Source organism: Sceloporus undulatus, unplaced genomic scaffold, assembly GCF_019175285.1.
Source record: "Sceloporus undulatus isolate JIND9_A2432 ecotype Alabama unplaced genomic scaffold, SceUnd_v1.1 scaffold_23, whole genome shotgun sequence".
Classification (NCBI taxonomy): Eukaryota; Metazoa; Chordata; class Lepidosauria; order Squamata; family Phrynosomatidae; genus Sceloporus; species Sceloporus undulatus.
Window position 1 is genome coordinate 798,162 of NW_024802945.1, and position 27,973 is coordinate 826,134.

Here is a 27,973-nt window from a genome sequence, read left to right on the forward strand (position 1 = left end):
GGGAAACGGGGGAGCACTTCTTTATGGGGAATCACAGTCTCCTCCAAGGCTTCCCTATTTGTTTGCTGCGTCCCTGGAAGCATTGGCCCTCCAGAAGCGACAGACTACAACTCCCAGCATGCCTCGCCTCTGGCTGCGAAGGGGGAGAATGCTGGGAGTTGTAGTCCAGCAGGGGCAGCTGGAGGCGGCTCCATTCTCCCTTCCTCGCGGCTTACACTGTCCGTCGGAGAAGGGCTCCCTGCCCGACGGAGGCGGCGGCGCTCCCGCTCCTCCTCCTCCTCCGCGTCCCTGCTCCGCTTCGAGTGCCCCTTGCAGCCGTTCGGCCAGTTCGGCCTTCAGTCCCCGGGTGTCGAGGCCCCGGCGGCCGAGCTCGTCTTTCAGCTCGTTGACCCGCAGCCGCCTCACATCCATGGCCCGCCGCTCAGTCCGTTTGATGCGCGGCGGCCATCGAGGCTCCCGCTCCGGTCCCGGCTCAAAATGGCCGCCATCGCCCTCCTTCTCCTCCTCCTCCTCCTCGCAGGGCTATGCATCGGCCTCTTCCATTGGCCGCCCTTCAAAGCCGACGATGTAAACCGCATCCTGATTGGCTCATCGCCTTCCCTCCGTCTCCCGCTCGTTTCCCCCCGACTGTGAAAGAAGCTCGCTCATTGGTCAGAAATATGGGTCAATCTATAAAGAGCGTTCTGATTGGTTGGACCAAATCCCTGCCTCCTCCCTATGAAAGATTTGATTGACAAACCATGAGCGGCCAATCACAACTCTTGTACCTTTATGCCTTCTCATTGGTTGAACTCTGGGTTTGTTTGCGGAAAGGTTTCTATCCGCCTTTCCTATTGGCTGAGCCTTGCATTTATTTGTGCGTAGCAATGCCTTCGCCTCAGTATTTGTAACAGGCCCAAAACGCAACGCAGGAATGGTCCAATGAGAGCGCTTTAAACTGCCCTGGGGTATTCTGGGAACTGTAGTTTTGTGAGACATTTAGCCTTCTCTGTCAGAGAACTCTAGTGCCATATTAAACTACAAATCCCAGGGTCCCCTAGAACTGAGCCAGAATAGTTAAAGTGGTCTCAAACTGGATTATTTCTGCAGTATGTTTTGAACCATAGCATCCTAGACTTGGAAGGAACCTCAAGGGCCATCCCTTCCAACCCCATTCTGCCATGCAGGAACTCTCACTCAAAGCACACCTGACAGAGGGCCATCCAGCCTCTGCTTAAAGGCCTCCAAAGAAGGAGACTCCACTACACTCCAAGATTATATATTCCACTGTTGAACAGCCCTTACTCTCAGGAGGTTCTTCCTAATATTGAGGCGGAATCTCTTTTCCTGTGGTATTAAACCATTGCTCCAGGTCTTATTCTCTGGAGCAGCAGGAATCAAGCTTGCTTCCTCCTCAATATGACATCCCTTCAAGTATTTAAACAGGGTCACCTCTTAACCTTCTCTTCTCCTAAACATCCCCAGCTCTCTAAGTCTCTCCTCATAGGGCTTTATGGTTTCCAGACCCTTCGCCATTTTGGTCACTCTCCTCTGAACCTGCTCCAAGTTTGTCGACTCAACATCCTTTTTGAATTGTGGGGCCCAATGTCTGGAAACCATGAAGCCTTATGAGGAGAGATGTAGGGAGCTGGGGATGTTTAGCCTGGAGAAGAGACGGTTAAGAGAGGATATGATAGCCCTGTTTAAATATTTGAAGAGTTGTCATATTGAGGAGGGAGCAAGCTTGTTTTCTGCTGCTCCAGAGAATAGGACACAATGGAGCAATGGGTTAAAACTACAGGAAAAGAGGTTCCCCCTAAACATTGGGAGGAACATCCTGACAGTTAGAGCTCTTTGACAGTGGAAGATGCTGCATAGGAAGGTGATGGTGCCTCCTTCCTTTGAGGTCTTTAATCAGAGGCCGGATGGTAATCTATTGGGAGTGGTTTGATTGAGAGTTCCTGCATGGCAGAATGGGGTTGGACTGGATGGCCCTTCTTGGGGTCTCTTCCAACTCTAGGATTCTATAAGCCTGCTCCATCCTCAACGTGACACTACTTCAAATAACGGCTATGACTCCAGTTCTACGAAATCCTGAGATTTGTAAGCTGGTGAAATAATTGGATAAAGAAGTCTAAGTATCTCATAAAACTACAAATCCCAGGATATTGTAGGACGTTACTATGACCAAGGGGTATGAGACTGATATAACTGTGCAGTTTGGAGCCATCACACCAGAAAGTTATGATGAATCAAGTTCCACCCTGCAAGTCTGCAATGCAAATATTTGACCACCAGAAGGCAGCTGTGTGCCACACAAGCCAGAAATGAGTCTGGTTTCCAAACCTGTTCCACTTCCATCCTTAAAAAAGGTTTGGAAAATATAAAGTGAATTTGCTACAACTCCAATGGGACCGCATATAAAAAAAAAAAAAACTATCAAAATTAAATGTTTAAAAGATGCACTGTGCAGAAAGGCAAGATAGTGGAGGAAAAAGGATCAGACGTGCCACTTCTGTGTTGTGATGTAGACAAAAATTGTGCATTGCCCCTTGGGGGATATAGCATGGCATCATTGGCATCTTTTTTGAAACGTAATTGTAATACCATTGCCATTAAACTATACAGTGGGCCCTTGTTATCAGATAGGTTTGGTTCCAAGACCCTCCATGGCCACCAAAATCCGCGTCCGATTAAACAGAAGGGATATTAAACACAATGGATAGTAAACATCCTATTAAACACAATGGATAGTAAAATGAGGTCCCTTATATAAAATAGCAAAATGTTCTTTCCTATGAATAACTGTTCCCATCTTGCTTGCACTCTGATGCCGCTTGGTATCCTGGTATTGCTTGGCCCAGGCTGCATCTGCACTGAAGAAATAACGCTGTTTGACACCCACTTTAACTGCCAATGTAATGGAAATCTGGGACTTATAGTTTTGGAAGATATTTAGCCTTCCCGTGCTGTAATCCAACTACAAATACCAGGTTTCCATCGCACGCTGTGGCAGTTAAAGCGGTGTCAAACTGCATTGTTTCTGCAGTGCAAACGCAGCCCCCAAAATGTCAGAGGGTACGTGTCACTCTCCATCCAGACACTCCATCTCCTACTCTTGGATGGCCCATATATTTTGCAGCCCATCTTTTCCCCATCCATTTGGAGAGACAGCAGGGGAAACACAGAGAGGCATTTGTGACGGAGGGGTTAAGCCTATTCCTTCCTCAAGTGTTGGGTACAATGGCAAAAGGGGCTTAATTCCTTGCCCCTGATTAAGAGACAGAGAGCGAGAGATGCTTGTGGTGGGGACAGATCCCCCTTTCAATGGCCTGCCTTGTTCTCTGTTACTCACTTGAACTGAGACATCAACAATGAAGCAGGCCAACCCTGAATGTGCCCATTGAATCGCCCTCCGCTTTGCTGGCGGCTGGGGGCACAGTCTGGAACTTGTGTCCCCTTCCCATTTTGCCGGCTTCCAGGAATAAACAGCCCCTTAAAACAATCCCTTCTAGCTGGGATTGAAGTCATGGGAGAGAAAGGCTGAGGCTGTGGCCTCCTGGGATTCAAAGATACAGCAGTGTTAGTCTGTAAAATCAGTATGTAGAGAGATCGTGTAGTAGTCCCTTTGAGGCGAACTGAAAGAAAGAATTAAGCAGCATGAGCTTTCATAGACTTAACTCTACTTCCTCGGGTGCATTTGGTGGAGTGAAAAGTCAGGAACAGACTTATATACATGGCTTTCCACTCCAAATGCATCTAAGGAAGTGGACTTTAGTCTATGAGAGCTCATGCTACCAACCTCTTTCTTTCAGTTAGTCTCAAAGGTGCAACAAGATCTCTCTACATACTACCTCCTGTGATTGTGTGAATAACCCAGGGCAGGATACCCAGAACAGCCTTCTGTCAACCTGTCCAAATGCAAGCAGAGCTGCCCACAGAGAAAACCCCATAATAGCTTTGTCTGCGGGTCTCCATAAGTCAGAAACAACTTTAAGGTACACAACAACAACAAAGCTGGCCACCCAACTAACAGCAGGGTTGCCAGTTCATGATTATTCCAGGCCCTGAGTATTCAGAGCCAAAACCTGAGACCTACATACATTACTTGGTCATACCATTCAGTGTTATGCATGAAGTACTAACTGCAGTTGCTCATCCCATTACGGAGACTTATTTAATCTAGTCAACCTGAAGTCTTAATACCAGATAAAGGCACCAGATCACATCTGATATCGGAAGCTAAGCAGGGTCAGCTCCGGTTGGGAGTACCAACAGGGCGATTTTGGGCAAGGCATATTCTCTGAGTCTTAGAGAAAGGAAAGGGCAAACCCTCTCTGAAACTTTGTCAAGAAAACATCATGTTTGGGTCACCTTAGGGTTGCTATAAAGTCAGAAATGACTTGAAGGTGCACAACAGCAACAACAGCTTTTCATACAGAATAGCATCAGGATCAAACAGTATCCCAGTCAACATGTCTATAGATTGTTATGCAACAAAGGCAGCCACATACATGTTTGTGGCAGAAATTATTTTAACTGGACACACAAGGATGCTGAACTTGACACTTTATCCAAGCAAAAGGCATTCAAGCACCTCTCCCTAGGCATCTTAAAGTGTCCCCTTTCAAGGAATTAGTTCCAGATTGATCCCATTTTTAATATGAAAATTTTATTTACTGTATAAGCAAAATATATCACAGAGCACTCTCTCTTTCTCTCTCTAAAAACAGACCTTGCCCTGAGAGGGAAATGTGTTTGTACAAAATTATGGGAGTGGAGGGGGGGGGCATTTCATATACAGCATTTGTTTTTTAAAAAAGTATATACATACATATATTTATATATTTATATATAAAAACATTTCATTAAAAAAAGGATCTGCAATGGGATAAAAACCAAATACGTGGATAGTTTTGCAGGCACATCAGTGTAGCAGATGCAAAGAGAAGGCCTTGATTTCAACATAAGGAGCACTTGAGGGAACAAGGCAAGGAAAACCTTCGGAGCTCAGAGTCCTTGAGCAAAGTGTGATGAATGTGTCGGCAAATGGGGTGGAAAACATGATCTGACACTGAAAGAGCATTGCTGAAAATATGATTCAGATGATGATGATGATGCATTGATTTCTGAAGAAAGGTGGTGGCCAAGTGTTTTGGCAGGCTTGCCCCAAGTTAAGCCCTGATGGGAAAGCAGGAATCCTTGAGTCAGACCTGTGGCTCAAGAAGGCAATGGAGAGCTGACCCCTTCCTCATCCTTTTTCCCAGCCTGGCTCTGAGACATGTGAAATCATGGCCTCATTCCCACCACCTTTTAAACCGGATCGCTATTCAATTTGAACCAATTCAAATGACCCTGGTTCCCACTTAAATCAAATCGCTGAAGCAATTCGGCGAGAGGGGCCATGCACTACACAACCTGCGTCTTTTTGACGCTGATGTTTTCCGTGTCTTTTTGGATAAATTGATTCTGCGCAAGGGTGAACCAGATGCAGATCGTAATCGGTTTAAATTTACCCCTTGGCCGGCTGGAGCGGGTCCATTTTGAATTGATTCATTCGTGAATGTTGAACCACAAGTGGGTTGTTTTACAGGGAGGAAAATGTGATCGGGGCAAATGCATTGGGAACCAAATGTAGCGGGAAAGAAAAATTGTGCAGAAAAGTGCAAACTAGGCAATAGGTTCTCAGAGAGCTAAAAGCAACGGACAGATTTTTCTTTTCTTCCCCACCATTGAATAGGTATCGCAGGTGAATACAAAAACCTGCCACACCTGGAGTCAAACTGGGATGAGCGTACAAACTGGGAGCACCCATCCTTTTGTAAACCAGCTTCAGCTCTAGGCGGAAAAAAAGCCTGCAAAGTGTTTTCAGCCAAAGTGACTTTGAATATGCAATAAGAAATTGCAAGTATGTGCTATCAACCTACTATTCAGTGGCTTTTACTGCTAAGAAGTTGCCAGATGGGATAAGAGGCAATGAGCCATTATAGCAAGGCTGCTGGAGTAAGCAATTCTACCCTGTCATTCCTCTGAGATCGAACGGTGAATTTATTCTGAATTACTGATTTGCAAGAGATTGTGGAAACTTCCAAGGCAGCATCCCCAGATGAAAACGTCCTCCATCAAGAGACCGTGAAGTTGGCATGATTTATCATAAAATCAATGGGGAGTTTCTAAAATGAGAAATAGGTTTCTTCTCCGGTGGGCAATGGTGGCCATGTATGCTAGAGCACCAAGTGGGGCTTCTTTCCGTTTTGTATCCCTTCCACTTATTTCCATGGAAAGCTGAACTGGATTCTCACGAAAACCTCACTGAATGGGATGATGGAAGATTTCGAAGAAGGACTCAGAACTGAACTCTGAAGTTTTTATCTACCTCTTTGTTCCAACTAGAGAGGAGAAAGGCTGAATGTGACCAAGCTAAAGGCCTCCAACATCTGCATGACAAGCAGAAAAGGAAAGTGCACCTATTGTGCTTTCACCTGTTTACAGTTGCTAAAGACACTAGTGTCTTTGCCAATAAAAGGAAGAAGAAAGAAGTGGCAACTTTAGATTTTCCAGCAGTTTGCTAACTAAGAGGCAGGCTCTAGCTTAGTTCAGTGGTCCAACAATAACCCCAGACAGAAGGGAGAGAAATGTTAGGATGCATTTTAATCGCACCCATCTATGGGCATCTCTCAGGTAGAAGAGACCAACCTTGGCAGTGAAACAGCTGGCAGTGAAACAAGGAAGGGGGAACTGGAAGGGGAAGGCAGGCATGGCTTTCATATATATATATATATATATGGTCCCACACATTTTTTTTAGCAGACTCTGCCCCTGCATCTTTGATACCAGCTGCACAGAAATTTCACAGGCAATGCTTTTCCGCAGCGAAGCAACTCCATGCCAGGAAAAATGTCACCCATGCAATTACTGTGCATCACCCCTGTCATGAAAGGCACCGAAACAGAGCCACAAATATAATCCCCCAAAGATTACAATCCTCGTACCTCTGAGCTGGTGGGAGCCAGCTCAGTTTGGACTGCACCATATAGAAAGGTGGGGAGAAATTAGGGCTCAAACCTCCAAGATTCCTTTTCTTGGATTGCTCTGCATGGTCTTCCCCACTTTACCATCTCCCCCGTAACCTGAGAAGGGCTTTTCCCACACCTGCAGCCTCTGTATTGTGGCATCAAGCATTGTTTCTCCCTTGTGTTGGAGATGTGGGCAGGAATCCCCAAATTGTTGTAGGGTGGGGTATGGTGTTGGCCACGACACATACTCAGGGGCCAGTCTTTTCAAAAAAACCCACCTTAAAAAGGAGGAATAAGCCAGGGAAACAGAGGGAAAGAAAGGTTGGCAGAATGGAAGCAGTGGTTCATTTTGGATAGGAAGTGTGTGTCTCAGTTGTGGGGTACTTAATAAATCCCTTCCCCTCAGCAAGGGGGCATTCTGGATCCCATAAGGGCTGTTGTTGTTGTTGTTTGCAAACTCCCTTCCCCAACAACTAAACACCTTCACCCTCCTTAGGCTCCTTCTTCCGTGGCGGCACAACTGGGGGGGCTCTGTGAGGAGTCGGCTGCTCTCGTGTGGAGTGGGGCACATCACATAGCGTCCTACGCCTTGGGGCTGATGAACCTCAGCAGCCGTCACCACCGGCTTCAGTGACTGGATTTCCTTCGCCGAAACCTCCTCGGAGCCCAAGCCACCGACAGCTCCCAGCTCCGCTTCCCCGGGGGCCACCCCGTCATCCATGTTGACGTAGAGGATCTCCTCGGGGTCCTTGGCGGGTGGGAGAGACTTGAGGATCTTCTCCAGCTCGTTGTGCAGGACCTCAAAGCTGGGCCGGTCCCGGGGGTTGAGAGTCCAGCAGCTCAGCATCAGCTCATACCTGTGTGGGCAAGACAGAAAGGTCACCCATTGTACAAAGGACTAGAAAATAAAATGACTATATATCTGTATTGAAATAATCCCCTCTAGTGTCAGTTTATTGATCGTCTGTTGGGGGGAAACTCAATAGGTAAGGGAATTAATGGATTATGCGGTAGGAAATTATGGGAATTTCACAGAACCTGTCCATGACCTTAAGGAAGAATGATGGCACTACTTACAAGCCATCCAGGCAGTCGATGGGCTGCTTCAGACGGTTGCCTTGGCGCAGGTAGTCATAAATCTCACTGTTTTCCACACCTGGATATGGCGTCTGGCCACGTGTTGCAATTTCCCACATAGTAACACCAAATGACCACTACAAGGATTAGAGAAAAGGTGTGAGATAAGCAGAAAAACAGCCCACAAGCCAAACATAAAATCCAGCTTTTTCCTTTGATCTAGAGCCGGGGAGGAAAGAGTGCAGCCCATGGTCTTCTCAGGGCCATTTTTTAAAGGCATTTTTAAATAATGGGGGGAAAACCCAATTCAATTGCCTGCAAGTTCCTTCTAGTTGGCTTGGGGACATTTCCATCACGTTTTGCCCTCTTTGGGCCATTTTAGGCACATGAGATGCTCTTTTCTAAATGAGGATGAAAACAGAAAGGTATCTCCTAAGCCTAAAATGGCCCAGGGGTCTGCAAAAACATGGCAAAAATGTTCCCCATCTCCCCTAGAAGGCATTGGGGAAATTTGGGGACAATATATTTGCATGCGTGGGGTATGTGTGATCTTCCTAGCCTCCTGCAGTTACTTATCTAGAGTAGTCTAGAGTATCTAGTCTAGAGATGGAAGTAATCCATCCCTCAAGATGCTGTTGGAATGCAACTCCCATCTATCATCATTCCTCATCACTGTCTCTGCTTGCAAGGCCTGCTTGGAGCTGTGGTATAGATGCAAAGCTTGTAGATTTTACATTTTTGGACCACAGTGCATGTCCAAATGCATCTAAAGAAGTGGACTTAAGTCTATGAAAGCTCATGCTGCCAACTTCTTTCTTTCAGTTAATCTCAAAGGAGCTACAAGATCTCTCTACATACTTAGACTACACTATTCAGAACTGTCTAGACAGCTCTTTGTGGCTTCTCATTGGCTTTTGAAGGCAATGGTGAAAGGTGAAGACCCCATCATTTGGCTCACCACATCACTCTTGATGGTGTAGACGCGATCTGCCAAACTCTCAATGGCAATCCACTTGACAGGCATCTTGGAGATGCGGCCTTGCCGGTAGTAATCCCCATTGTAGATCTTCTTAGAGAGACCAAAGTCAGCCACGCAAGCGGTCATGCTCTCATTCAACCTAGTGCAGGAGACAGGTTACATGTCAGTGTCTGAGATGCTAGTGAAAGAAACATTTTGGACAGGATGAACCCAAGACTACCACGTGTTGCTCATGCCACCTCCCAGCCTCCGTTGGCATCTCTGATTTTCTTTAACCCTCCCTTTTGCCTGTTTCCAATGTTACACACTCACATGCAGTTGCGAGCCGCAAGGTCACGATGTATGAAGTTCTTGCTGCTGAGATACTCCATCCCGCTAGCAATGTCTGTCATGAACTTGACCAGCGTCTGTGTGGGCAGGTACTGGAGGGCAAGGAGAGGAAAACCACAATTAGACACAGGGAAGGCTTCCACTGGAGGCCCTGCCCAGATCAGGAGTGGACAACTTCACCAGGTATACAGGTTGGATGGGCTGATATCTCACTATAAGGCAGCTTTCTGTATCCTGTCCTAACACAAGAAGGCTCTTATGGCTACTTGCCATAACTTAGGACATTACATGTGATTCCTCCACTTTTCGCACAACATCAGCATTCAACAGTTGCTGACCAGTTATCCTATCGTTGTTATTTCCTTCCTCTCCCATCATCTTTTCCTATACAGAGTGCATTCCCTAGCTCCTGGCATTTGCCTGTCCTTGCCGTAGTTCAACAAAATGCTGCCAAAAAATTATATATATATATATATATATATATATATATATATTGCTTCATGTACTTTTTATATATTTTCCAAGAGTGGAATCTTTCTTCAGCAAATACAGGATAGAGAAAGGGCAAGAAATGGGTGCATGTGGACTCTCCTGCTAGTGGCCAATCTTTTAGGACCTGCTTTTGATCTGGCCTACCTGTCTAAATCTAGGGTACCATCTGCACAGAACAAATGCTGAATTCTGTCTCCTTGCTATGAATGCAGGTAACTGACCCAGGCCCTGGTGGTCTTGGATCCAGAGATCTGGTGTCTGAATCTCAGCAAGAGATGTCTTCACATATTTATAACTTACCAATGGGCTATCTCCAAGACGGGAGTATAGGAGGAAACTGTGGAGGTCACCATGTTTCATGAAGGGCAAGATTACAACAGGAGAGGGATATCCTTCACTCTCTGTGTTCTGCAAACAGACGCCTGAAAGAAAGAAGTGGCGTCGATCTGAATTATTTCTCCAGGGCAGATGCAGCCTTAGGAACCCACTGTGTGAAGGGAGAGGGATGTGTTTGGCTCAACAGGTGGCATGTTGCACAAGGCCAGACACTGTGCTACTGGGGATTATCACACGGGGGAAAGGATGTCCTTTTCCTGTCCTTATCGCACAGTCATGCAAAGATTATCCTAGGATGTCTCGCTTATCTGGACATTTTCCCATTAATGAAATGGAATTGTCTGTGATTGCGCAAACGACTATCATACGATGTTGCACTTATCCTGTAATTATCCTGACAGTGAAGTGGAATTGTCCTGTCATTTTTCATTAATGGCAGTCTCCATTATTCACAAGTGACAGGATAATTCCACTTCATTGACAGGATAATGATGGGACAAACGCGACGTTTGTGATACTCTTTTGGGCAATCATGTGATAAGGATGGGAACAATCCACCTCGCTCCCATCCTTCTCCCCTACAGTGGATGTAATCTCCACTGCTACCTCCCTACCAGAGCACTATAACTCCCAGTACCCCTAGCTAGGACTGCAACTCTCCAAATTCCCATAGCCAGTGGAATCTAGGAATTGTAGCCCAAAAAGGAACTTTCTCAAGCAATGATCCTTGTAAAATGAAAGGACAAAAGCAAGAGGCATTCCCATCCCACCCTTGTGCATTCACACTATGATTTCCCAGCTCGCCCTTGTGTTTCACACCTGTCCCCAAACCTCCCCTCCTTGCCCAGGGGTTCTCCCTGTGAGAACTGCCCTTCTTGTGGCCTCCTAGGCAGTAACACTTTCGGTGAACAATATTTTTATTTCTCCCCTGATGTAAACCAGAAGAGTGGGAGGTGGGGACAGTGTGACCCATCCTGCCTTGGTGCCTTGCAAGCTTCTAAGCAAGGATGTTTTGCATTAGTGGAGCTTCCGCCCACCCAGCCCTGGCTCCGTCAGAGCTCCCAGCATCCTTGCCAACATCTGTTTTCCCAAGAAGTCTTTCCTCCTCTCCTTCTTTCGGAGGCCTCTTCCCTAGGGACCATCCCTCCATTTTCCTTCTCCTCCTCCACCGTTCCCTAAAGTCCAAAGGCTGTTTCCTCTCTTTCATTTTTTCCCAGGCTCCAGCCGACAGAGTCCTCTTTCCCAATACAGACTGAGCATCCAGCTCACCAAATTGGGTTGACTCACAAGCCGGGCACCAAATGTAAGCAGAGATATTGGTGCATGGATGGCTCTCTCCTAGGCTCTATTCAGTTGTTTTTATTTTTGTGTGACTGTCCAAAAAATATCACTAACACATTCAGGTCTTGTTGTTCACACTATTTTTTAAAATCGGAACTGCATCTAAGCGCATCTCTGCCAGATTTGTTGCTCATAAGTGTCAGCATTCGAATAAAGATGGCTTCCAAAGCACCACAACGTTCCTTTTGCAGCACTACAACACCCACCGGCTTCCAATATTTGCTTTCTCGCACTTATGGGGATGATGGGAATGTATTTGACATACATTATAAGCATGCAGAGTTTTACCCAGGTTTATCCCAGGTCTATTAAAAAACAAAAAACAGACTGATTTTGGGTTAAGTAGTTTCCCAACTTAATTGAATGCATTCAATTCATGCCCAGAGAAACCAGAAAGTTCAGGAAAAATTTAAAGAGTAAAAGAGTAAACACTGTATGCAAACAAGTAAAGAGTAAGTTTAAAAAGTAGTATGCAAAAGGAAAAGTGGGCAATTGTTGGTTTGCAGGAAAAAGCATAGATAAAAATGGTGGAAGTGTTGTGGATGTTCTAGACCTAACTGGGGTGTGTGTATGTGTTCCATAATAGTATCCTTATGTAATGTGTAATTGCACAATTGCACAATTATGACTTTCTTTGTTGCGTTGTTTCTAAAAACATCACTCACGGAGCAAACAGGGGCAGTATAAATGGTATTTGCATATTTTAAGTGCAAAAAAGCAAACAAGGGGCTTGTATTGCTGGCTGGGGGTTCTGGGATTTGTAGTCCGAAAAGGAACTTTGTAATGTTTTAGTAGGGATGCAGCAGTGTCTGGCCTTTTGCAGTGTACCATACGATAAGTGATGATGTGAAAGAGCACACTGCTAGTCTGCTACCTTCCAGGATACAGGAAACACAGTTTTTAAGACGTGACATAAAACAACCGACTAGTGTGAGAAGCACCTTAGATGTGAACCCCGCTCCAATGAAAATGTCCACTTTACATTCACCCTTCATGTGGCACAGCTAAAAGGCAAGAGACAGTGACATATTCCCCCTCCTCTTACCAATCAGCTTCATGACATTGGGGTGGTCAAAGTCCTTCATGCAGACGGCCTCGCTGAGAAAATCCTCCATCTCGCTTCGGGTGCAGATGGCAACTGCAGGTCGAAGAAGGTTAGGAGTGTGAGCATGTTGGGGCTCAGAGAGCAAAATCGGTTTGCCATATTTGAGACAGTCTGAGGATCCAGAACATGTGAAGTGATAGCATGAGACGAGAATTCCTCTGAGTCTGGACAGAGTGTTCATTCATCACCTGCACACCTGGCAGTGGCTTTTTGGATTGGGGATCATAAAAAGGTGGCTTACACTGAGTCAGAGCCTTGGTCCATTGTAGCTAAGGACTGAGTGCATTGACTGTGGACTTTGCACGTGTGTGTGTGTGTGTGTGTGTGTGAAAACTTCCAGGAAAAAAAATACTGTTGTTTGTTGTGGGTTCTCTAAAGATGCCAACCACAGATGCTGGCAAAACATCAGGAATAACCTCTTCTAGAACATGGCCACATAGCCCCAAAAACCCACAGAAAACTATGGATGTCAGCCATGAAAGCCTTCGACTTCACATTAAAAATAATGTTTCTTGCTCTCTACTTTCTCAAGTGGCGATATGTTTCGGCACATTAGGGTCACTGCCACACTGCAGAATTAATGCAGTTTGACATTGCTTTAAGTTTCATGGCACTATCCTATGGAATCCTGGGGGATTGTAGTTTGTTGTGGCATCAGAGCTGTCAGAAGACTAAATATCACACAAAGCTACATATCCCAGAATGCCATAGCACTCAGCCATGGCAGTTAAAGCTGCATCAAATGGCATTAATTCTGCAGTGTAGATGCAGCTTAAGTTTGACTTGGGAAGAAGGGAATAGTAGAATCAGTCTTCAATAAGTAGAATGAAGGAACCATTTTAATTTTTCAGGGATTACCAGAGCCTGCATTTTGCCCCCAGCCTTGGAAGATGTGAAGTTATGGAAAGGGGAAGGAGCCTCTGAGCATATGCAGAGTGAAATCTTGTGATGTTCACAGCTGGAAGCTATCCGTTCTAAAGACAAGGGGGATGTTTCGGGAAGCTTTATCCAGAGCTTGGAAAGGTTAGGATTTTGGACTTCTAGAATCCCACATTCAGTATGGCCACTGCAATCCAAAAATGTACCTTTATCAGACTCTGGTTTCAGCCTCAACATGTGTCCTGCTTAGAATAAAAGGGTTGTTCCAGAACCATCAATGGAGGACCTTTGGAAAGGCCTGAAGGATTAGAAAATGGACACTTCTCTTCTTCCTACTTACTCTTCATGGTCTTAACAGCAACCTTAAGAACTGCTCCATCTTGGCTGAGTTGCCCCTCCATGACAGAACCAAATTCTCCTGCAGTGACCAAAAAGAAAAGCGAAGGCTTGTGAACAAGACAACAAGTATAAGAAATGTGAAATATCCTATTTATCCTGTTGTTCCTCCATGGATCTCAAGGCAGTCCTGGTTTCTTTCTCCTCCTCCCACTTTCCCCTGTTGTCCATGGATTACTTCAATTGCTGCAAACTTGAGTTCAAAGTACAAAAATAATTTGCGGTCAAATTAACCCAAGAGAGGAAGAGGTGAAATCTTGCTCTTCCCAATAGGCTCAGGCCAAGCAAACTGCTGCAGCTTGTGTGTTCCTCCTCATAAAGAACTTTTGCCACCTTGCCAAAGTCTGATTTTGTTGGCCACATATGTCCTGATTTTCATCTGTAAAAATTTGGAAGGTATGGGGTTGCCGTAAATCAACAGGCAACCTGAAAGCATACACACACACATACACACATATATATATCCACACACAGACACACAAACAACCCAGGCTTCAAATAATCTAGTCAGCACTGGTGGCTAGGAAATCAGCCCTGGGAAGCTAAAGACATTTTGCCAAAATTGCTTCTCCTTTTTCGGTTTAGGCAGCCTATCATTAATCTGGCCTGATAGTAAACCATTTTTTTATCTCTTGTAATGTTAGTGGAAGCTTCTGTTGCTTAAACAAAACATGCCAGGAATGTAAAGGGAAAGAAAGAACGCTCTACTCTGACAAGCATGTCCCCCACAAGACCTCCCCAAAACATCTCAAATTCCCATCTATCTCTATCCTTTCCAACGCAGCAGATGCAAACACATCCACGATGGAAGCAAAACACAATTGCATTGGATAGCTCCCATGCCTAAGAACCAGAAACTGCGAGGGATGCGGGTGGCTGTTGATCTTGCAAAGCAAGCTAAAAACAACAGATTTCTATAATGCCAAAACCATTTCTAGCCAAGCTATGAACAAGTCAAGAGGCAACTGTAGATGTATTTATGGGTAACTGATAACACAGCTACTGTTAGTCCTCTCACTGGACTTTCAAATCAGATCAAGGTTGGGGGATTCTGGAAGCTGTAGTCCAAAATGTAAATTTCCAGGCTCTAGGAGAAAGAGCATTTTGCTGTCATTGGGTGCCTTTAAGTCATTTCCAACTTAGGGCGAACCTAACTATCCTGGGGTTTTCTTGGCAGGTTTCTTCAGAGCATGCCCATTTTAAAAAGACAGAATAGCTGCACATAGTGGGAATGCTAGCAGTAGAGTGGCAGAGCATTGAAAAGTTACTTATTTGGGTTACAGCTCCCAGAATCTCCTCCAACCGGCACAGTCTTGGGGAAAGAAGTCTAAACTCTGATGGTATGCCTTCTGAAAATCAGATGCTGAGTCTTGCCTTCTAAACTACTGCCTTCATGCTCTGCTTGTAGGCTTCCCAGAGGTATCTATAACTATCCAATGTTGGATGCTGGATGCTAGATTAAATTACTCCTTTGCTTGATCCAGCAGGGCTCTTCTTATATTCTTCAGTGTAAGGAACAAGCCAAAAGGAGAAGCAAAATTCTCCCCCACCCTAAAAAGCTGCAAGATGTGGAAAGAGGCCATTGATCTAACTCTCGATAGTCTACATCTGGAGGATCATGCAGAGTTTGCCCTGGCAAAAACAAAGGCATCTGGATGGATAGGAAATGCAGACAGGTGGGAAAGCCATCTTCCCCGCTCCCCTCTTGGGGCAGAAGAACATGAGTCTTGTAAGGGTTTCCGCACGCGACGCAGCCCCTTGAAGAGCAGAGCCAACTGCTGACATTTCGGGGCCAGTTAAGACTTTCCATGTCTGACTCAGTCTGGCTGCTGCTGCTACTCTTGCTTGCTGAAATCTAGGGCATTCAAAGGACAAATCCAGATGAGAGATCTGTGTTAAAACTCAATGCTTCTCCTTACCATACCAGACCCAAACAACACTGCAGAGAGCTGAGGGGATCACATACATCCCGAAGGACTGACACATGACCCTCCAGATTTTGTGGGACAACCCGTTCCCATCAACCCTAGCCACCATAGCCAATGGTAAGGGATTATGGGCTCTGAAGTTCAACAACATTTGGGAAAGCCACAAGTTGCCCACATCTTCATCAGGGATGTTAGGCTTAGAACCTTTTGCTGATGCCAGGCATCCACCAAGGAAAATTGTATTTGTAATACACAAAAATAACTTTTCCAAGCTCTGGCTGGCATCCTGTTAGTGGCATATATACATGTGTACGTTTCCCTTAAGTGTGCATATGCCCTTTTCAGGTGCTGCAAAAATGGTTATCTCTTCGTCTCCATGTAGCACCCGAAGCATCTCCCCCAAGACTTATTATCGATGTGCTGGCAATTTCCCATACACATTGTGACAGGTCAAGATCAGAGAAGCATCTGGCTATATCACCCTAGTGCTAGACACAAAATGATTTCGGTAGCACTGAGACGTCCAGAGAAACCTGGCACATTTTACATCTGGCTACAGGGAGGGACAAAACCAAATGTTCCTCTGATCCAGCTTGCTTCCGGTGTGGCACAGAAAGGCCATGTGAGCTTCAAAGGCTTTATGGTAAGTCCAGGAGATATTATATGGCTCAGCCTAGCATAGCTTCACATGCAGAGCTACTCTGCTATGATGAGCCATGTCTCTGATAGTATATCCTCTGAATATCAGACATTGAATATGGGGTTGGATGGGGACAAATGAACTGAAGCAAAAGCAAAGCACGGAAGCAATGCATATAGTGAGTCACAAGGAAAATGCTTCTGACCATTTGCAAAGCACTATACCTGTCTCCACTGACAAGCTAAAAGTCACTCAATCCAGTCAGGGTTTGAGATCAAATCTTTTAAATCCTCAGTGGTGATAAAGTTTAATTTGGATTTGAACAACTCTTCATTAACTGATTTTTGAGACAGGAGACTTGCAAAAGCTAGTTTTGGGGACTATAACGTCCAGGATCCTTCAGCCAGCAAGGTTACACAGCCATGTTGGCAAGAGGATTTGGAATTGTAGTCCAAATAAATTACTCTACCAGTCTCTGAGGCGCTACCACTAACACTCAAAAAGTAGTCCTTCTACTCTACTTAATAGATTTCCTCCCCCCCCCCTTCCTGGCTATTTAAAAAAAGACAATGTTGTGGGAAAACATGGAATGGCCGCAAACTGAGAACATCATCTGTGTCTCCACAAAATTCTATGAATGAAGCAGTACAATTTCACAATAAAACCACATCTGGAAGCTCCCTTAATTTGCTAGAGAAAAATTAGCTGTTTGGCCACTAAAGGAAATAGAAATTGGAAATATCATTTTATTACTTTTCTTGGAAACTGACAGCCGGATCTCCGCTTCCCCCCAGTATTAATTCCAATTACAGTTACTCCTGGATGGTTTTCCTGTTGGGATCCTAGCTTTTACAAAACATTACTTTGTATTTTTAATCTAATCTTCTTCACTTTTTTGCCTGACTGCTTTTATTTTACATTGACTTCAGTGTAGTTGAGTTTACAGGACCATGGAATGAGAAAAGGCCAAACGTTCCTAGTGTACTATGCCATAACTTTTATTTCACAAACAACAATTAGGTCTTATGTGGTCAAAAAACATCAGAGGGTGGCCAGGATGACAAAAGGTTATTAATAGGCAATAACACACAAGCTAGAATAGGCTGCAGCAGTTTGCTTTTGCTTGAGTCCACAGGGAAAGATGGGATTCTGCACCTTTTGCTAAGTTACTTGGGTACAAACTACTTTTCCACTTTGAACCCAGTTGGCAACAAATGGGGAAAGTGGGAGGAGAAGACAGAAACCAGGTTGTTTAAAAAGTGGATGAAAAATTGGGATGGCAGAGAATTAATTGGGACTGACCCTTCCAAATTGGGACAGTTGGTGGGTATGCCCTACATCTCACATATGAGTTAGAACCGGCAGCAACTTGGCATTAACCAACCCTTTTTAGCCCTTGAATTGCCCATTTGGGATAAAATGAAATATGGAGAGAGTGGCACCGGTAGCAAACAGAATTTTCTAGCAAGCCACTTTAGGAGACAGAACCAGAGGCTCCCCAGCAAAAACCGTCGCTGACCCAGTATCTGATGACTTCCCAAAAGACTTTCTGATGGATTTTTAGGGTCCATACAAATAGGCCAAAATAAAGCTGCTTCGGATCACTTTGAGGTGTGTTGTTTAAATGATGCATGCATCCTAAGAGTCTGGAAGTCACACCAAAGCCACGCTCCAGTCCTTATGACTGAAGCATGGCTTTGGCATGGCTTCAGGACTCTTAGAACGCATGCATCATTTAAACAGCATGCCTCAAAGTGACCCGAAGCAGCTTTATTTTGGCCTGTCTGTATGGGGCCTTAGACAGTACACCTACTTCCCATCTCTTGCTTTTTTGAAACCAGAGAAAAGAAGGAGTGGAAATGTTCAAGGGGGAACATATGTGCCACTGCCAGGGGCTTTTTCATCTCTGCTTTCCAAATGCTTCCAAACGAATCCCAGCTGTGTTTGGAGGAAGCTTTTTGACTTCCTAAGTGAAGATGAGAACGAAAGCTTTCCAGTCCTTCAACCCAAATGAGCAAAACAGGCATTCGTCTCTCCACATTTCTCCTCCAAGAAAGCTGGGATGAAATGCTTTTGGACTGTTGCATCTAGTGCTTAGTATGACATGTTATTAATTATCATTGCCATGTTGGAAACCCAGCCATGACATTTACTCTGAGACGGGAACAGGGGCAGGGGAAGTTTTATGTCTCTGAAACACTGATTTATTTGTTATCCCCTTCACCCTGGAAACTTTCTTCATAATGCTGGATAAGTATAGTCTGGGAGTACCTTATGCTGAAAGCAAAACAAATCACTCTGTTTGTGCTCATAGATACTCTTTGCCTTATTATGGTGCATTGAGAATTCAGGTGAGAACTCAGATAGCCTCCGCTGCAGCGGCTTGCTTTTGCCTGAGCCTCCTGGGAAGGGCATGATCCCATCCCATCCTTCCTTCTCTTCTGCTCCCAGTTAAGGGGGAAGGCAACCTACCTTCTCCAAGCGTTTTCCCGAGTGCCACCTTGTGGCGATCAATCATCACATCTCTCAGCTTCTCTTTCAGCTCCTCGCTAATTCCCAGACTGTTCACTGCAAGAAATAATAAGGATAGGACATCATCATGGCGCATTACTAAACACAGCCTTTCAGAAACAAAAAGGGGGACCAAACGTCCAAAGTCTTATCCAAGTGGCACGCACAAAATAAAAGCCATAAACACTCATATAAATGTAAATTCCTGCTTCTTAGGCATGCTCAAAATGGAGGCATGCTCAAAATTCCTCCTGGACAGAAGGTTGAAATGTAGGACATGTCCCGGAACAGGAGGATGTTTGGTCTCTCAGTGGATAGCAGGTGTTTAGACCCTCAAGGAACAACAAGGAACAATGGAGCCCTGGTGGCGCAGTGGTTAAATGCCTGTACTGCAGCCATTCACTCGAAACCACAAGGTTGCGAGTTCAAGACCAGCAAAAGGGCCCAAGCTCGACTCAGGCTTGCATCCTTCCGAGGTCGCTAAAATGAGTACCCAGACTGTTGGGGGCAAATTAGCTTACTTGCTAATTAGCTTACTTGCTGTTCACCGCTATGATCTTTGGAATAGCGGTATATAAATAAAACAAATTATTATTATTATTAATTATCCCTCAAGTACACAGGCAGCTTGGTGCATAAGCTCCCAACAATTGGTCCGCCAGCATCCTTTTCAACTTCTGCTACTACTGATAGGATCTCCCAAGCCCTGATTGGCTTCTAGCCCAATTTTCTGGTTGGCTGGGAGCCCTGTAGAAAGCCTTTCAAGTCAAGTCAATCCTCCCACTCTTGGGTTTTTCGCTCATCGGTCAAGACCAAGGCCAATAAAATGGGGCTTCCCCACCACAGACAAAGCTCTCCTGACCTGGGGCTCTGATCTTCCTCAACTGGCTGCTTGCCTTATGACAGATCCTCATACTTTGACTCCAGCTCCCACTCTTCAGAAACAGCCTGAGGCTGCATTACACTTAACATTTGCTCTAAATGGACTTGGATAGTAAAAGGATTCCAGCTTGGAGCTAACACAGTCCTGAATTCCTTTTGTTGTTGTTTGGGATAGCTGTGTTGGCCATACAACAAAGTACAGTATCATCCAAAATCCACAAAACGGAGATATTTTTATTGGGCCAACCAAAATGCACATCATACATGTTGAAAGCTTTCAAAGCTCTGCTAGCTTATTCCTTAGGCAAAGGTGTTAAAATGATAGAGGAGAAAGAAAGAAAGAAAGAAAGAAAGAAAGAAAGAAAGAAAGAAAGAAAGAAAGACGATGTTAGTCATAGCCCTGCACTTGGTCAAGATGTTGTAGTTGTTGTTCTCTGTTCAGAAGGTATGGAAAGGTATTCATGCATTTATCTGCCTTCATGAATATCCTTCCATACCATCTAAACTGAAGACAACAACCACAACATCTTGACCAAATGGAGGGCTATGACTTAACATTGTCAATTCTTTCCTTCTTTCTCCTATATGATTTTTAACACCGGAAGAAGTCAGTGGATCTCTGAAAGCTTTCAACATGGATAAGATTAGAACTAGATGAAAAAGCAGGCCGGAGAACCAGAAAGAGTGGGACTTATACAGGAAATGTCTGTTGTTTGGGGGTGAACATGGATTGAGAGGGGTCTACATGTTGGGAATGCCCTTTAATGGTGCTGGAGATGGGAAGCATTCTTGCTGAACCTTGGACCGGGCTGAATGTGCTCTGGACAGGCATGAAAATGGGGCACACTCCTTGCATGACACTCACATGTGGCTTCGGTGGTACGGCGGCTGTAAGATTTGCGGACACGGTAGTGAACCACCAGCTCCCCCTGCTCCATACTGGGTTCAAATGCTTCCCTGAAGAATGAACAGAAAGAAAGAAAGACAATAAAACAGAAGGAACACCCTAATGATGCCCATCCCATTGACCTGCCTTTGCTAAAGGGCTGTGTAATGGGTATTGTTTCCTAGTGTCTGTTCTTTGCTTACCCATAACGGGTCTCTTTTCTCCTCATCCGTGCAAAGAAGATGGTGATGAAGGTGGCAGCAGCCACGGCTGTGGCTATAGCGATCACCACATACCACCAATGCCAGGAGAAGGCAGGGGTGGAGATTCCTACTGCGGAGAAGAATGCCAAGCGTTAACAGGGCAGAACTGTTCCAGGAACCATCCCATGTTCCATGTAAAGCTTTGACTATTTTGTTTCTGCATGCGGGGACAAATTGTTTCTGTAGTTTTCTCCCTGTCGTGGGAGAGGACGAATATTTCCGCACGGTTTTTAACCTGCCATTTGCACATCCCAAAGTGTTTTGGGGAATTGTTCTGTGAAAAAATACACACGGGTTTTCATGGTCAAAAAGTCAAATAAAATAAAATCATACTTTTATGCAAACACCATTTTTGAACCAGAAAACCAGGTGTTTCCAGGAAAAGCGTGCAAAAACAATTCAGTACAAAACTAATTCAGTACAAAACCTTTTTTCCTATTACTACCTGGACTCCAAGAATACAGAAGGGGATCCAGTGACTTAATCTCGGGCCAGGTATCATCCCAAAGGGAAAGTAGAACCATGTCACTGGCTACCCACTTAGTTCTGCTCCAGTCAACAATACCTCTTCATCCCCTCTCTGAAATTGCAGCCAAAGAAGTCAGTCCCTTTAACACATCCTTTAATCCAGTTCACCTTGTCTGAAAAGATATATGTTCAATGGGAATATGGGTGAAGGTAAATATATAGTGGGCTGCCATATTGTTGGGCTAGCCATTTGCATGGCACTCCCATACATTTCCCCACCCCATATTAGTCAAGGGTGGTGCATGCCCCTGAGTCTGCTACTATGGGCATGTGCCCATCACCACCCATTGACTAATATGGCCTTCAGCTCCCACTTTTTCCCCATCTGTAGGGGAAACCAGAACCAAACCCCCACAGATGGGAAAGGTCCACTATATTCATAGTTCTCCTCATGCTCTTTTCTCCCTTCCTTCGCAATGAACACATACTCCAGGACTCTTTCACATCACGCAGTTATAGCACTATGATTCCATTTTAAGTGTCATGGCTTTCTCCTATGGAATCCTGGGATTTGCAGTTTGGTGAGATATTAAAGATCTATAGCTGAGAATTCCAAGTGTCTCTCCTTAACCTGCAAGTCCCAGGTTTCCATAACCATAATGCAGTTAAAGAGGAATCACAGCATAATAATGGTATAGTTTGAAAGGAGCTCCATACATATATATGCATACACAGACTCCTTGCAGCCTTCACTACTACTTAGCACACATTTTGGACTAAGGAAATCACAAATCATTCTTGAAGTTAGCATGCCATCGGCGGTGATGCATGGCTTGATCTCTGGAAGGAGAACTTTTCAGAAGATAAAGGCTTCATTCCTTGACATCCCAACCTTCCCAGACCATTTCTGGTTCTCAGTAGAGCAATAGACTCTGCTTCTCACCTGGCAAGGCTTCTGGAAGATTTTCACCTGCCAGAGAGAAGAAAATGAAAACATTTAAGGAGTTTACTTGAATATGGATACTAACTGAGCCAAACGCAATGGCCAGGTTCCTAACAAACAGGGCTTCAATTAAAACCAGGCCACTTTCAGGACCCATCAAAGAGAACCAAAACAAAGCATGGCTCCCATTTCAGAGTTGGCTTTAAAGTCAATGACAATGCAAGGCTCCCAAAGCCACAACAAGCAGGACAGAAATTAAGACCAGGGGATCTTCAGTGATCAAAACCAGGCCTGAGATCATGGATTGCCAGACTCAGAACCACTCATGGAAAGCGGAAGCCAGGGCCCCTGAAACAACAACAACAACCCAGAAATCAAAAGCCACTTTGGGACAAACTGCCAGAATTTAATCTAGGAATATTGAAACCAGTTAGGAACTATTTTGCTGAAAAGCATAACTTTGGAAGCCGAATAACCTGCTCCTCCAATATATTTCTGATGTTTCTTAAAAAGATGTACAGGAATAGCTGGCTCCTATTTTATTTATTTCTTAGTAGTGCTTTTAAGTGTTTCCATCGTTCCCCCATTTTAATAAAATAAAGCCTTTGATCTATTTGTTTCGATTTTGGGCTCATCCAGACAGGCTCATTTTCAGCTCTTTTGTGCGTTACCATTTAATGTTGCTTCTTCATGTCCTCCTCCAGCTCTCCTTACTTTTCAAAAACCTCAATAAAAAGGCAACACATTCCACCATTTCCATTTAAATCTTTAGTACCCATCTTCTAGAAAGAGTGAGCAATAACAGTTTAAAAGATTGTAATAAGACATTGAGTCAATGCAAACCAGAAACACATCTGAAGGCTCAGGACAAAGGGCAAGAGAACCGGATATACCAAAATCTAATGTCACAACCCACAATAAGGCTCAAGGTCTAACCCTTCTCTGCCAAAAAGTCCTGGTGTCTCACAAAATTACAGATCCCAGGATTCAGTAGTATGGAGCCATGGTCCTTAAAGCAGCATCAAACTGCATTATCTCTAGTGTAAATGCACCCTGGGAGACCAGAGTTTCAATCCCCACTTGGCTACGGAAACCTACTGAGTGCTCTTGAGCAAAGCACCCTATTTGAGCTGCAAAGGGAACCGCCTCTGAAGGAATCTTGCCAAGAAAACCCTAGGACAGTCTGACAATATGCTGGAGTCAACTCGAAGGCACATAACAAGAACATCACACGCCCCGCTGCCTCCCATTTCGTACCAAAACCAGAGGAAGAAATCATGATGGCTCTGCTCCAGGGCCCATCGCCTGCATGTGTGTAGGCTGCAACCCGCACGGTCAGGTTCTGTACTGTTGAGTTTAGCATCAGGACGGTCTCATTGGTCAGCCCCACATCCACAACCACCTGGCGAGAAAAGGCGCAAATGCGTCAGGAAGGTTCATAGGAGGTCATTGGAGAAAACTGGTGCGTCTTACCTCGAGGGAGGACCAACTTACCTCAGGTGAGTCGCCACTCTGACAAACCAACTTGTATCCACGTAAGATCCCATTGATGTCGCCCCGCGGCTCTTCCCATTGGATCACAGTACAGGTGCCATTTTGTGTGGCCATGATGTTCTCTGGTGCCGCGGAAGGCACTGTCATGGAAATTATTTTATTTTTTATTTGAATCCCTCCCAAAATGGGATTCAAGGTGGGTTACAATAATTAATAATAAATAGAGGTATTAAAAAAAAAATGATTAAAGGACCTTTAAAGCATATGTAAAACATAGCGCATATATATATATATATATATATATATATATATATATGAGACTCTGTAGGACTCTGGAGATCAGGGTTTGAATCCCTGCATAACCATATATATATGGTCAAGAAGGTGTTCGAACCCTGATGTCCAGAGTCCTATGCTCAAACAACTATACCACACTGGCAGAGTGATTCCCTGCTTGGTCATGAAACCCATTGGACACACTCTCAGCCCCAGAAAACCCTGCGATAGGGTTGCCTTAGGACCGCGATAAGTCACAAATTATTTGAAGGCACACAACAACAACAACAACAACAACAACAACATGTTCCCCATACATCCATGTGGGGTGGGAATTGTGTGGCCCATCATATACAGGGCACACTTTAGGGCCAAACACAACCAATTTTAGGTTGGAAAATGGCCAATCGTGCCCCGAGAAGCCTCTGAGAAGAAGGGCTTGACCATTTAAAGCCTCCCATGAAATGTCATCAGCTGCCCATCCCTGATCAAATCCATTATTTCTTCCATTCTTCTCCAGAGATTAAATCAAAATCCAGGAGGCTCAGCCTCTAAACCTCCCCCACTGCCCATTTCTCCCCAGTTTCCAGCTTACCTCCTTCCAGGGTTTCCATTGCTACCCAGTGTGTCCATGGGGAGTTGCCTTCCCTGGAGCGGCAGGACACACGGACGTGGTACATGGTGAAAGGGCTCAAGTCTTTCAGAGTGTGGCTGAAGGGGGGCACGCGGAGGTTCTGGTTATAGAGCTCCCGGTCAGAGACGGTGCTGAGGTCCTCATTGGAGCGCACAGCCTGGGGAGAAGGGGCGATGGGATGGCTTTAAGAAGAGAAGGATGCCGGTGCGAGAGACATGAGAAACATACTGAATTGCTTTGGACCTGGTCAGTCTGTCACAGCCATTGCAGACTACTTGGGCTGCCATCCAAAGATGGCACTCTCCTTTGTTTCATTGACAGAAGCCAACTGGGGCTGGCAGTTTAGTCTTACTTCAGCACTGGTGATGGGACATTGTCTTCAATAGGCAGGGATATTACTAGGGACATGCAGAAGGTATGGACCACACTCAGAGAAGGTCTCTGCCTTCCGGTATGGAGTGTATCTCCTCACTTCTCCGCAGGTAGACCAAGACTCCTGGAGACTGGAGGTTTTGGGAAGGACCTGGTCTACCCACCCAGAAGGAGCAAGAACGCCAGCTGAGATGCTGTTGAAATGCCATGGTGAAATTTTGGAGGCCAGTCCCATTGCCAAATGATGCCTGGATCCCTTCAGGACTTGCAAACAAAGTAGTTAGACTGGAACAGCCAGGGACACAGACATCCTTTTGGGTGCCCTGCTCCCCCAACCATCAATGGGAAGTAGACCAGAGCCTTTCTTTTCCATAGCATCCCAATCTACTCCTGAAGGACCATTAGCTTGGTGGCTCTGAGCCTGGCAATGATGACATGAGTTATCACACTAACACCAGTACCATCTATTCATGTTCTCTGTGGGCTTCAGAAAGAGAAGCCCCACCCGGTCAATGGAGATGCCACAGAATTTTGAGACTTTGTGCATGCAAAGCATGTGCTCTATCACTGAGCTATGGCATCTCTCCTATAGGTAGACTCTTCCTCACGAACATTACATTTATGGTTTCCAGGGGTGGGACTCAAAAACTTATATTTCTCTCTCCTTCACTTGAGGCTACCTCCAGAAAATATATATTTTGATTATACAGATGGTAAATCACCCCCAGATGTATCAGCCTTCTACTTTTGGACAGCTTTAATGTGTTTTAACATGGGAGAATATTCAAAATGGCAATCCTGCTCCACCTCTATCCAGAAATGGTACAGATCACTCTTATCATCTCAAGCCTGCTTCATGAATTGGATTGGGGCAGAGAGGAGTCTGCATGAATTATCACACCTCGGAAATCCCCTCTCTGTTATCAGTTTTGTTTCTTGGCTCCTGCTTTCCCTTGCTCAGCCTTTTCGGTTCCCCATACCGGGGAGATGTCACATTTCATGGGACTGAGCCAGGAGGATGGGAGCGGATGTCCGACGGAAGCAGAAGTTGGACAGGAAATTGTTTCCAAAAATAAAAGAGTTTCTTTACAGGACTGTAGTGGAAATGGCAGAGAGGCAAACTGGAGCCCTAGGATTCCTGGATGGCTTCCTTACATCAAACCTCTGTTGTTCTAAGCCATCACTTTTTTTACCTGGATGGTGCAGAGCTCCAAAGCATAAGCCCCACTGGCCCCAGGCTCCCATGACACTTCCAAGCTGTGGTCACTGCGATGCACAAGGGATAAGTTACGTGGTTGTCCAGGTATCACTGTGAGAATAGCCAAGGAAAACAGGGGCACAAGGACATGGTTACTGTCTTCAGAAAAATCAGAACAAGAATATTTCACAGAAGATGTCTAGCAGGGGTAGACATCATATTTGCAATTATTCATTTCCAAGTCAAAATGTATGTTTTTGTGCAGAACAGTGCAATTCAGACTCAGAGACAAGCTAGAAATTAAATTAAAAGTGTTCATGTATCTGTATGGATTTCAAAAGACAAATTGTATCAGCTAGGCTCAAAGCAGATAATGAAAGGATCAGAGCAGGCAGTGGATGGTCTTAACTCTTTCCAGGCCTACAATGGTCCAAAGGAAAATCCCTTCTCAAAATCTTATATTTGCATTGGCAGGAAATCCCCCCACAATGGTTCCTGTCTCTGCAAAAAACAAATACCAGATTCATTCAGCAGATTTCCCCCAAAACTACATTAGAGGAGGAAAGAATTAAATACTCTTCCCAATGCATATTCTGATACAGTTAACTATCAGCTTTCCCCCAAATGAATGGAATTTGCATTTATGTGTTTGTTTGTTGTTAGCAACTAGCACCTTAAGTACAAAGACGCCATCAACAACCCAAAATAGTCTTGACTGTCAGCATAGGAAGAATAATTATGTCAGGGTTTCCCCATAGATTGCTATATTGTCCCTACAACTTCCTCTCACCTGTCACCACTGCAGTTCGCGATGTGCTCACTCCCTTAGCATTGTTGGCTTCGCATGAGAAGGATGCACTGTGATTTAGACCTAAAAGACAAAAGCATGCGTGGATTAATATTAACTAAATATGAATTGCAATTTTTAAATGGCAATGATTATTGGTATTTGCACTTCAGTTCTAGGTTCGATATTCTGATACTCTTGGTAGCCCTATAGTCTTCACAATATTCCTGTGAGGAACTCTCAATTGACAGAATGCTCTCCCAATTTACAGATGGGGAATGCTAAGACTTTGCGATCATTGTTTATGCTCAAGATCATACAATGAATTCAAGAACATGTAGAGAATTTCAGTTGTTCTCCAGATTCAAGATGGGGAATATTAAGACTTCAGGACCATTGTTTATGCTCAAGATCATACAATGAATTCAAGGGCCACAGAAATATCCGCTTGACCTGATGTATTCGACACCATGTCCTTAAGCATGTCTTTTTTAAAGAGCTGCAATGATCCACATCTTTGGAAGTGAATAAGATATTGAACTGATTCGCATAGTGCTGCATTATTCCCAGAAACTGAAATTTTAAACCAAAAGGGTGGCAAGTGTGAATGGCAACAGGGTTAAAATGCCATGGAGAGATTTGGAAATGGAAAACGTAGTGGGACCACCGATCCGGTATTGCATCACTGCAGAGATCCAGATCTCCTTGGGACAAAACAATAAGTGTGAATGCCTCCTAGGAGTTACCTGACCACCATCCGC

At 44.8% G+C, this 27,973-nt stretch overlaps 2 protein-coding genes across 2 annotated transcripts in view; both read right to left on the reverse strand.

The window, feature by feature from the left end:
• Window positions 1-515, reverse strand: part of LOC121917548 (heterogeneous nuclear ribonucleoprotein U-like protein 1) — a 15,691-nt gene extending 15,176 nt beyond the window's left edge. Inside the window, exon 1 of the mRNA XM_042443602.1 lies at window positions 216-515. Coding sequence (XP_042299536.1) covers window positions 216-411 — 196 coding nt within the window. The 5' untranslated portion in view covers window positions 412-515. The remainder of the gene's footprint in view (window positions 1-215) is intronic.
• Window positions 516-7,355: 6,840 nt separating this feature from the next.
• LOC121917549 (tyrosine-protein kinase receptor UFO-like) overlaps window positions 7,356-27,973 on the reverse strand; it is a 48,679-nt gene continuing 28,061 nt past the window's right edge. Inside the window, 17 exon segments of the mRNA XM_042443603.1 lie at window positions 7,356-7,523; window positions 7,525-7,852; window positions 8,073-8,209; window positions 9,031-9,190; window positions 9,364-9,473; window positions 10,174-10,295; window positions 12,596-12,688; window positions 13,875-13,952; window positions 18,971-19,066; window positions 20,757-20,848; window positions 20,981-21,110; window positions 22,452-22,478; window positions 23,709-23,853; window positions 23,946-24,085; window positions 24,817-25,012; window positions 26,421-26,536; window positions 27,216-27,296. Of these exon segments, the coding sequence (XP_042299537.1) occupies window positions 7,488-7,523; window positions 7,525-7,852; window positions 8,073-8,209; window positions 9,031-9,190; window positions 9,364-9,473; window positions 10,174-10,295; window positions 12,596-12,688; window positions 13,875-13,952; window positions 18,971-19,066; window positions 20,757-20,848; window positions 20,981-21,110; window positions 22,452-22,478; window positions 23,709-23,853; window positions 23,946-24,085; window positions 24,817-25,012; window positions 26,421-26,536; window positions 27,216-27,296 (2,087 nt within the window). The 3' untranslated portion in view covers window positions 7,356-7,487.